The 12,161-nt window shown below is 45.9% G+C and overlaps 1 protein-coding gene across 2 annotated transcripts in view; it reads right to left on the reverse strand.

Annotated features, from left to right (window-relative positions):
• The window catches only part of MYO3B (myosin IIIB), a 334,653-nt gene that overhangs the window by 72,607 nt on the left and 249,885 nt on the right, over positions 1-12,161 (reverse strand). For both annotated transcript variants that reach the window (XM_077272741.1, XM_077272742.1), the window contains one exon: positions 3,822-3,902. In XM_077272741.1, the coding sequence (XP_077128856.1) occupies positions 3,822-3,902 (81 nt within the window). The remainder of the gene's footprint in view (positions 1-3,821; positions 3,903-12,161) is intronic.

Consider the following 12,161-nt stretch of genomic DNA (forward strand, 5'->3'; position numbering starts at 1 on the left):
AGGACAGGATAGAGATGTATGCCGACAGGACAGGATAGAGATGTATGCCGACAGGACAGGATAAAGATGTATGCCGACAGGACAGGATAGAGATGTATGCCGACAGGACAGGATAGAGATGTATGCCGACCGGACAGAGATGCATGCCGACAGGACAGGACAGAGATGTGTGCCGACAGGACAGGATAGAGATGTATGCCGACAGGACAGGATAAAGATGTATGCCGACAGGACAGGATAGAGATGTATGCCGACAGGACAGGATAGAGATGTATGCCGACCGGACAGAGATGCATGCCGACATGACAGGACAGGACAGAGATGTGTGCCGACAGGACAGAGATGTGTGCCGACAGGACAGAGATGTATGCCTACAGGACAGGACAGAGATGTATGCCGACAGGACAGAGATGTAAGTGTGTGATGTATTTAGTTTTGTCTTTACTAGAGGTTATTTATCCCTATTAGACTCTAGTGTTGGTATACATCTATCCCCGCTGTGTACATCATGCACTGTTTTACATGAGCGTCCCTCCACAGCCACCTAACAATAGCATTTCATTGCCTTTTAAGATACTGTCAGTTACAGAGCTTTGCTGTGGGCTAAACTCGAGTGCTGTTTCCGATATACATAAATCCATTTCCTTAACAAGAAAAACTCATAGTAACATTCTGGTTTTAGGGCAATAAATGATAATATGTAAATGAAGCCTTCTGTTCAGTAAGTCATCCACAGGGTAAAATATTCCTGGGAATGTTCCTCCTGCGACAGGAAACTATGCAACCGAAATACACTGAAGTGTGCACGTGATGAATCCTATCTGTCCATTCAAGCCATTATTATGAAAGGTGTTTGACTTACTAAATTTTATGTAAAAGTGTTACAAATTTTCCACTTTGTAAAATAATGCTTTCTGGATGTAATTCCGTTCCTAGAACAGAAGACTATCCAAAATCTTATGTCTCACTTTTTCATTAATACTGACTCCTGGAGAGGACCGTGTGCCATACATTTCTGATGATGATGAATGACCAGTCATGTAATACATTGATGGGCCGGTGGGCTGAGTCCACCAAAGAAGGAGCTGTTAGGTGAGTAACAATTGCAGTTGCAAGAGTCGGTGGGTCCCCGAAGTGCTAAAGGTCCACTCCGTATCTAGACAACCCCTTCTTAAATACTATATTTCCCTTTATAAAATAAAAATACCCTATACACATTTCCCATTGTTATGCCACGTGAGCCCTGCAGCCAATCAGCTGGTCACTAAAAGGCTGCTGCACTCTCATATCCAAGCAAGTGAGAGCCCACCAGTTGATTATGATTTAAAAAGAGAAACCACAGTAGTTTGACAATAAATGGCTTCACCCAGCCACTAACCGTGAGTGGAGAAAAAGTTTTGGTGTTATCATTCATATTCTCTGAAAAAAGTAAAAATTCTGCCGGGGTATGTAAACTTTTGAGCACAACTGTGTGTATATATATATATATATATATATATATATATATATATATATATATATATATATATATATATATATATATATATATATATATATATATATATATATATATATATATATATATATATATATATATATATATATACACAAACAATCACATTCACCTTTATCCAATCCTCAAATGAAATTCCAAGTTACCAATCTCCAGTCACAAAACAATAAATAAGTAATTTTGTAAATCCATGAAATAACATATATACAAAGTGATGCACACAATTTTTGTGCCTTTTGTGGAATGACCAGCACAATTCCCAGATCTTAACACAACAATTTGTGATGAGTGTCAATGTATGTTTACAAAAAAAAATCCTTCCAAAGGTTTATCATATTTTCTGCTCAATAAAAGTGTAACTTGATCAAACTTGGTGTAAAAAAATTCTCAATTATTTCACACTGTTATACAGTTGTGGCCAAAAGTATTGACACCCCTGCAATTCTGTCAGATAATACTCTAGTTTCTTAATACTAGTTTCTTCCTGAAAATGATTGCAAACACAAATTCTTTGGTATTATTATCTTCATTTAATTTGTCTCAAATGAAAAAACACAAAAGGGAATGAAGCAAAAAGCAAAACATTGATCATTTCACACAAAACTCCAAAAATGGGCCAGACAAAAGTATTGGCACCCTCAGCCTAATACTTGGTTGCACAACCTTTAGCAAAAATAACTCCGACCAACCGCTTCCGGTAACCATCAATGAGTTTCTTACAATGCTCTGCTGGAATTTTAGACCATTCTTCTTTGGCAAACTGCTCCAGGTCCCTGATATTTGAAGGGTGTCTTCTCCAAACTGCCATTTTTAGATCTCTCCACAGGTGTTCTATGGGATTCAGGTCTGGACTTATTGCTGGCCACCTTAGAAGTCTCCAGTGCTTTCTCTCAAACCATTTTCTAGTGCTTTTTGAAGTGTGTTTTGGGTCATTGTCCTGCTGGAAGACCCATGACCTCTGAGGGAGACCCAGCTTTCTCACACTGGGCCCTACATTATGCTGCAAAATTTGTTGGTAGTTTTCAGACTTCATAATGCCATGCACACGGTCAAGCAGTCCAGTGCCAGAGGCAGCAAAGCAACCCCAAAACATCAGGGAACCTCCGCCATGTTTGACTGTAGGGACCGTGTTCTTTTCTTTGAATGCCTCTTTTTTTCTCCTGTAAACTCTATGTTGATGCCTTTGCCCAAAAAGCTCTACTTTTGTCTCATCTGACAGAGAACATTCTTCCAAAACGTTTTAGGCTTTTCCAAGTAAGTTTTGGCAAACTCCAGCCTGGCTTTTTTATGTCTCGGGGTAAGAAGTGGGGTTTTCCTGGGTCTCCTACCATACAGTCCTTTTCATTCAGATGCCGACGGATAGTACGGGTTGACACTGTTGTACCCTCGGACTGCAGGGCAGCTTGAACTTGTTTGGATGTTAGTCGAGGTTCTTTATCCAACATCCGCACAATCTTACGTTGAAATCTCTTGTCAATTTTTCTTTTCCGTCCACATCTAGGGAGGTTAGCCACAGTGCCATGGCCTTTAAACTTCTTGATGACACTGCGCACGGTAGACATAGGAACATTCAGGTTTTTGGAGATGGACTTGTAGCTTTGAGATTGCTCATGCTTCCTCACAATTTGGTTTCTCAAGTCCTCAGACAGTTCTTTGGTCTTTTTTCTTTTCTCCATGCTCAATGTGGTTCACACAAGGACACAGGTCAGAGGTTGAGTCAACTTTAATCCAGGTCAACTGGCTGCAAGTGTGATTTAGTTATTGCCAACACCTGTTAGGTGCCACAGGTGAGTTACAGGGGCTGTTAATTACACAAATTAGAGAAGCATCACATGATTTTTCAAACAGCGCCAATACTTTTGTCCACCCCCTTTTTTATGTTTGGTGTGGAACTATATCCAATTTGTCTTTAGGACAATTCTTTTTGTGTTTTTTCATTTAAGACAAATTAAATGATGATAATAATAACAAAGAATTTGTGTTTGCAATCATTTTCAGGAAGAAACTGAATATTATCTGACAGAATTGCAGGGGTGTCAATACTTTTGGCCACAACTGTAAGTAAATACTGTCCCCTGATGAAGCTGGGTGAAACGTGGTCTATACTAACATTTATATTTAATGACTGCTAATCAACCTGTAAGTAACCCACTGTAGACATTATTCTATGGATGTACTTCTATATATTTAGGAAATTTGACTATATACGATCTGCAGCCCTCCAGTGTGATCTTTTTTTTAGCTCTCCATTGAGCTATTCTGTTTTCTTTGTATTATCATATATCTGATATCGCCTACTATGTATTACCTGCTTGAATAACAACAGCAGACTTATTTCTTCTGATTCTTAGTTCCTGGAATTTCTTTCGACCATCATATCCTCTCCATGCTGGAATGAAAAATGTTTTTGTGATTCTTGAGCTGAACATATGTCCTCCAACCCCGGGGATTCACAATTGTATGACATGGTTTAGCAGACACACATGTATGTTTAGATTTGTGCTGATAGATATCAATTGTGGATCCCAAAAGTTGGTTCATTAAGTTTCCCAGGTAGTTACACAAATTGTGAGTTTACATTGTAAGTAATTTGATGTTGCACACAACCTGAAAAACAACTTCAAGGGAACTTATCAGCTCCCCCATTTCTCCGAAACCGGCAGTGTCACCACTGGCTCCTTGCAAATCTCTGCCTCCCTGGCAATGGGCAGTAAAGCCAGGAGTATGCTGGAGTGCCCCCACTCTGCCACAGGGCCGAGGGGTACCCGGTACCGGGCCTCTGAGTCTCTGCTCAGGGGTTGTCACGGTGGCTAGGCCCGGTCCGTGACCCTGCCGAGGGGCGCACAGTCCGCGGTAGATATGTGGATAGTGGTGGTGGTGGTGAGGCTGTAGTGGTGCGGTGCAGTAAATAACGAGGACACCAGGTTGCAGTCTCTTTACCTCTTTACTGAAGATCTCTGAGTCCTCAGTCTGGAGTCCGGGTAACCAGGCTGCGCAAGTCCGGCCGGTCCAATGGCACCTTCGGAGTTCTCTTAACAGGTGGAAATCTGTGCCTTCCTTCTAGCGCTATGTGTTGTGGTCCTTCCCTGCTGTGCTTACGGAAAGTCCCCACAACTGTTGTGTCTGTTTCTTAAGTTCCCTCACAACTCGATTAGATGATGTTCTACTAATCCTCCGTCCCTCCCTGATGTTACGGTTAGGACGGCACCCGTTTGACGGGTAGGCTCGGAGCTCTTCCGGGACCCTAGAGTCGCCCCTCTCCACAAGTTGCCCCCAAGACTGCATAGGTGATTTAGGTGAGACAGCCCGCCTGAGACTGACTGTCCTGCCGTAGGTTCGAAGTATTGCCTGAAGCTGTATGTAGAAATACTTCCTTCGGCGTTCCGGCCACCGGTTGTTTGCGCCTCAGTAGGATGTTGCCTCGGTCTTACAGCACGACCCCTACTGGTATTCTCCTTCTTGCTTTGATCTCGTTTCTCACTCAGCACAATCTATCTCGCTTCCAGTCCCTTCTTGGGCACCGCCGCTATACTGTGCAGGCACGGTCCCGTTACGTTCGCTCAAGTTGCCAAGCCCCTGTCAGGATCCCACCCCTGACAGGGACCCTACTGAATCTTCTCCCGCAACACCCTCTGCCACAAGGTGTTGCCTGGTTCCCATCCAGTCAGCTTTCTGTCTAACTTCCTGCCTGACCCCCAGTTTTACCAGTGTGTGGAGAGTGGCCTAGTAAATAGAACCCTTAGCTCCCCCTGGAGGCCCGGCTGTGAAATGTATTGGTGTCTGTGATACCTGATCAGATGAACTCCTTCAGTGCCATCAGACGTACCATAGCTCCCCTTAGTGGCGGAGCCACAGTACTGCAACGACCAGGACTCTGGGGCGCTGCACTCCCCCCCGGTTAAATCCAGTACTCCGGGACTGGGAAGAAAACAACAATACAGGTTAGCAAAAAGACATACAATTTGTTGAGTGCAATAACAATAAGTATACTTGAACAGAGCTTCCCTTTATGGGAGGTGAGGACACTTGAACGTTACAAACATGGTTAAATATCACAGCAACAGGCTATAAATAACTTTTCTTACCCAACCGGGTATTCTACTTAGTATAAATTCCTGAACAATAATTTAACTCTGCCTTTAAGGATGCACACTCTAAATCCACTAAAGACCTTCTTATACACATTATAAGCATTATAGCAACTGTGCTACATTCTCCTTCTTTAAATCTGCAGGACCGCCTGTCCTAACGGCGCCAGACCTACTGCCTCTCCTTTCTATACAGGACCGCTCCTTTCAGCCCGAGCCTTCTGTCTTTTCAACTACTATACATAGTATAGAACATAACATACTTTCAGTTTAGGAACACTGAGCCATCTTCATATGGCTCCTAGGAGGACTCAGGGTTTACCTTCTATCCTCATTTTCTATCAACATTATCAACTATTTTCTTATAACATCAATTTTCATCATTACTCTCTTACTAGCAACTATGCAGGACACTATGTCTACCCCTACGGGCCTACTGCACCTTTCTTCTAGCTTTCACTTTCTTCCAATGAACATTATCAGCATTTCTTCACAATTAACTGGTTTGATACATATAACTTTTACATGTAAACGTTAGCATCTCTTTCTTTCATTAACACATTACTGTTATCTGTCAGTCTTAGAGCACACGGTTCATCAGCGTAATATGCGAACATCCCCTTTAAGAGGGGACCAAGTCTTTATGAGGTAGCATATCTTCTCAGGCTACCAGTCCGTACTCAGCAAAGGCTCCGGTGCGGTATCTTCGCAAAGAGTCCTTCTTTAAGTAAAACCAGTAGGGAGCGCCTTTAAGAAGGTGCAACTATTTACAATAAGTTTGTATCATGCACTGTTCATGATTGCGGCAGTTCTGGAAACTTGTGCAAACTTGGAAAATCAAACAAAACAATAGGGATCCCGGGTCAACAAAGGGATCCCTTTAAGAGTTAACCCTAGACGGGTTCAGCAGCTAATCAGGAAACAAACAGTTAACTATTTACATTCTCGTGGTATCGAGGTTTATCCTCACAGTAGGTTGCCAGACATCAGCCGAAAGTGAACACCTTCCGACTGTGCAGGCTTCATTCCTTGATCCATGGCTGATGTCGCGCCAGTGTCACTGGTGGATCTTCCCGGTGCAGTCAGACCACCTGATGCCTGAACCTGAAGGCGGATTCTAGCTGCCAGCTCAGTTGCTGCAATAAGACGTACGGTGGCAATGTTGGTAAGGTCTGCCACACTCGGTTCCATCATGGTTGAAGCAACAGATGCCACTCTCCCAGGTTCACAGCGGCGAACATTCCGGGCGTACCATCCGTACGCATTCCGATGACGGGTGTAAGTCACCTGATCCCCCTTTTGCAAGGGGTCACCATCTCGGCCGCAGCAGGGAGTTTTCACGTTGCAACTGGTAATGAAGACATCAGTAGGTAGCCCCAGCTCCTGTATGGAACCCCATCCCCTCTTCGGGTGGAAGGTCAACACAGTTCCTCGCTTTACCATGTCCTCCTTACCACACGTAGGTGGTTGTACTCTCGGCGGGTCAGTCAGCTCCGCCTCTTTTTGTCTTTTCCAATGTAGAATCAAGCATTGTTTGTATTGTTCCCAAGTAAGCACGGCAAGGGTGAACTCTTCCTCCTGAGCCCCATCTGGCCCAATCCGGGGGGTGTCCCATTGGAGGATCACCCCGTCTGGGCCCACGTCTATGGGCTCTCCCATCCTAGTCGGCAGCGGGGGTACCAGCTTCCCCATGGCGTCAGGGGGTAACACCACTAATTCCGCCGAGAGGAGTCGGCTCCTATTGGGGTGAGGGTCGGTCGCGGGAGCGGGATCGAGCGGGGGAGCAGGGGCGTCTTCCATACCTGCGCCTGATGTGGTTCCACCGATGTCGATCTGGCCCACTAACGAGGACGCTGGAGTCGGCTGCAGCTCGGACCGCGGCTCCGCCCACCACGGCTCCTCCTCCGCTGACTCCGAGGTCGGGATGGGTAGGCTCAGCTCCGCTGCCGGTCCCAAGGACTTCGGGTCCTTCCGCTGCGGTAGACGTGGGTCCGCCTCTGGTGGGTGAGGGCAAGCCGGGATTGTTCCTTCCTCGTTCCGGCACTTGCTGTTCATCGTCATGGTCTGATAGTCGGTGGCAGTGCATGCATCGGACCCTGCCATTTCTCCAGGGCCGAGCTTCTCCGTCACCCGCTTCCCGCCGTTGCAGGTCAGGGGGTGGTCCTCTGCTTTGAGGCAGGTCATCGCTTTGCAACAAGAGGCGCAGGGGGCGGTCGCCGCTTCTGGCGCCACTTTGGTAGTCTCCTCCCATGGCACGCCCTCCTTCTTCTCTGGCGCAGCAATGGCGGCGGCTTTTGGCGGGAACTTCTGGCAGCAAATGGCAATACACAGTCTCTCAATAAAGTACAGTCCAAACACAATAAATCACAATTCAAAGGCACACATGACCTGATTCTTCAGGCTTAAGTAGATCCTGTTCGTGACGCCAAGTTGGAGTGACCCCACTCTGCCGCAGGGCCGAGGGGTACCCGGTACCGGGCCTCTGAGTCTCTGCTCAGGGGTTGTCACGGTGGCTAGGCCCGGTCCGTGACCCTGCCGAGGGGCGCACAGTCCGCGGTAGATATGATGTGGATAGTGGTGGTGGTGGTGAGGCTGTAGTGGTGCGGTGCAGTAAATAACGAGGACACCAGGTTGCAGTCTCTTTACCTCTTTACTGAAGATCTCTGAGTCCTCAGTCTGGAGTCCGGGTAACCAGGCTGCGCAAGTCCGGCCGGTCCAATGGCACCTTCGGAGTTCTCTTAACAGGTGGAAATCTGTGCCTTCCTTCTAGCGCTATGTGTTGTGGTCCTTCCCTGCTGTGCTTAAGGAAAGTCCCCACAACTGTTGTGTCTGTTTCTTAAGTTCCCTCACAACACGATTAGATGATGTTCTGCTAATCCTCCGTCCCTCCCTGATGTTACGGTTAGGACGGCACCCGTTTGACGGGTAGGCTCGGAGCTCTTCCGGGACCCTAGAGTCGCCCCTCTCCACAAGTTGCCCCCCAAGACTGCATAGGTGATTTAGGTGAGACAGCCCACCTGAGACTGACTGTCCTGCCGTAGGTTCGAAGTATTGCCTGAAGCTGTATGTAGAAATACTTCCTTCGGCGTTCCGGCCACCGGTTGTTGGCGCCTCAGTAGGATGTTGCCTCGGTCTTACAGCACGACCCCTACTGGTATTCTCCTTCTTGCTTTGATCTCGTTTCTCACTCAGCACAATCTATCTCGCTTCCAGTCCCTTCTTGGGCACCGCCGCTATACTGTGCAGGCACGGTCCCGTTACGTTCGCTCAAGTTGCCAAGCCCCTGTCAGGATCCCACCCCTGACAGGGACCCTACTGAATCTTCTCCCGCAACACCCTCTGCCACAAGGTGTTGCCTGGTTCCCATCCAGTCAGCTTTCTGTCTAACTTCCTGCCTGACCCCCAGTTTTACCAGTGTGTGGAGAGTGGCCTAGTAAATAGAACCCTTAGCTCCCCCTGGAGGCCCGGCGGTGAAATGTATTGGTGTCTGTGATACCTGATCAGATGAACTCCTTCAGTGCCATCAGACGTACCATAGCTCCCCTTAGTGGCGGAGCCACAGTACTGCAACGACCAGGACTCTGGGGCGCTGCAATGCTCCAGTCCCAGGCTTCATCGGTGAACTGCACATGCCCAGGGAGGCAGCATAGATGCAGGACTGTGAGGTTTGCAAATTGCTGGCAGTAACTGCTTGCAAAAGAGCTGCCTTCAGCGGCCGGCTGAGTCCTGCACTAGTGCATTGTCACGGAGGCAGAGATTTCAAAAAAGCCAGCAGTGACCATTCTTTCAAATCATGTCACTCATGGCCATAGCGACATGATAACATGTTTATTGGTGGGAAGATTAATCTAAGGAAAATTATGCCCCCCGCCCCACGACTACTCACCCAATAATTAACATATTGTCACTGCAGTTTAAAACTGATTTTTATGGAGAATCAAAAATTTATAAGGAGTTTGTATGGAAATATGTAACCGGTTCAATAAAGACATAGAATCACAGAATGTTAGAGTAGGAAGGGACCTCAAGGGTCATAGTGTCCAACCCCCTGCTCAATGCAGGATTCACTAACCCATCTCAAACAGATGTCTGTCCAGCCTCTGAAGACTTCCATTGAAGGAGAACTCACCACCTCTCGTGGTGGTTTAAGGGGATTGGGGAAACTGACAGGTTAATTTCATTGATTGTCAACCAACTCATGTACACTGCTCGAAAGAAAGTGATTCTTGTACATCACTGTATAACCATAGTTCATTAACCTTCTGGGATATTAATGTGTCAAATAAAAGAGCAATAGCAACTGTGAAAACTCCCAGTGGAATGGCTTTTCGTGTGGTGGCCACACACCATTCCTCTCCTTATCCTTCCTGATATAGTTTTGCATTTTCCTAGTGTCCTCGCCACTACTGGTAGCATGAGGCGGTATCTGCCGCTCAATCAGGTTGCACAAGTAGGCCATCTCCTCCAGGAGGCCACGTCCTGACCCTATGTACAATCATAAGGAGGTTTGCTCTGTCTCCCAGCACAGTCTAAGACTCACATAAGTGTATGCAAAATCGTCCGTTTTTCCCTAGAAAAATGATGTTTTAGCATCCATATTGTGCGCCGTAGGTCTGTTCTCTACATCCGTGTGCCATCCATATTTCCATTTTGTGCATCCGTATGACATACAGTTTTTACAAGAACAATTTCTAACAATTGCAACTGATCCATGAAAAACACATGACATATGGATGATAACCCATATGTGATCCTTTTTTTTCTCACTTTTATTGACTTATAATGGGCGAGTTTGATTGGGAATATGGATCAAAGTAGTATAAGCTGTGATTTTTTGTTTTTACAGACAGACCATTGGACCGTGTGTTTAAATGTTGAAATACAGCATTGACTTGCATTGGTCTTTATTCTGTCCACATGTGACCTGTTTTGCATACGGACAGCACACGGATTTATAATACTCTCGCCTGAATGAGCCATAAAGAGTAAAGAGCAGATACCAACAGGACAAAGGCCATTTATAAGAGGAGGGCTGGACAGGGCTTTAGAAGGGCATCAACCCTTCAACAGGACTAGTCAGATCCAGGCTTCTGTGTGCAGTGTGGACAATGGTGCGCAACTCCACAGCCCTACAAAATGGCCTTCAGCAGGTGGCATGAGGGCCCGATGTCCTGTAGTGGGATGGCATCTGTGCTCACAGCCCAGGTAGGTTCAGCATCGGCGCCCCATTCTTTACACAGCAGAGAGCAGGTTCATGCTGAGCACGTGACAAACAAGAAAAAGTCTCAAGACAGTGAACATTATGCTGCTTGCAATCTCATCCATCACACCAATTTGGCGATGAATCAGTGATGGTGAAGGAAGGCATATTCTTGGAGGGTGGCACAAACCTTCACAACGGTACCCTAACTGGGGTTAGGTACCAGGATGAAATCCTCAGAGCTATTTCCAGTCCTTAAAGTGGTTGTCCCACGAACAAAAGTTCCTTTTAATTAATAGATCTGTGAATAATAATCATTTCCACAATTGGATGTGTTTAAATATAATGTTCCTGTGCTGAGATAATCTTATGAATGTGCCCCTGCTGTGTACTGTGTAATGGCTGTGTCTGACCGTGCAGGAACATGGTCTGATCATACCACGTCACCTGGGCAGGGGAGGAATCAAAAGAAAATATAACGACAGGACAGCACAGTATCACAGTTCATTCTTTTTGTGAGGTAAAACATTTCCCTGCCTGTTTTTAAACAATATTTTACTTCAAAGAATGAATCATTTGTGATCCACTGCTGTAATGTCAGTATACTCTTTTGCTTCCTCCCCTGCCCAGGAGATGTGGTATGATCAGACCATGTTCCTGCACGGTCAGACACCGCCATTACACAGTACACAGCAGGGGCACATTTATAAGATTATCTCAGCACAGGAACATATTATTTAAACACATCCAATGGTGGAAATTATTTATTATTCCAAGATCTATGGATTAAAATTAACTTTTGTTCGCGGGACAACCCCTTTAAGCTGGTGCAGTGGGCAGTTCAATATCCTGGGTTATGCGGGCCCTTGGGTGATGTGAGTCGCTCTTTGCTTTCAAATTTTCCTTCCAAGAGCTATAAATGTTGTATTTTCTCTATTGACAGTTATATCAAGGCTTGTTGCTTGTTTTATACGGTACGTGCTGTAATTTTTACCATTATTACTTTGAAGTCCATTTGACTTTCTGACATTTTTATTATCTTTTTGAGAGGCGGAGAGAACAAAAATAAACAGCCATTTCAATTTTTTTGTAGTTGACACGTGGGCAGAAAGGGCCCCTCCGCTGCCTTAGACCCCAGCACTTACCCGGATCCCGGCAGTGGACCCTAGGTTCCTCCTGTTGGAGGACAATGCTCGGCCTTATGTCACCAGAATGTGTAGGCAGTTCCAGGATGATGAAGGCATTGATGCCAGCGACTGACCCTCTGAACCTCTGAAAACATTATGTATCAGTGCAACCAACGCAGTCACAGACTGTCCAGAAGATCACTGAAGCCCTGTCCTGGGAGGAGACCCCCATA

Source organism: Ranitomeya variabilis, chromosome 7 (assembly GCF_051348905.1).
Source record: "Ranitomeya variabilis isolate aRanVar5 chromosome 7, aRanVar5.hap1, whole genome shotgun sequence".
Taxonomy (NCBI): Eukaryota; Metazoa; Chordata; class Amphibia; order Anura; family Dendrobatidae; genus Ranitomeya; species Ranitomeya variabilis.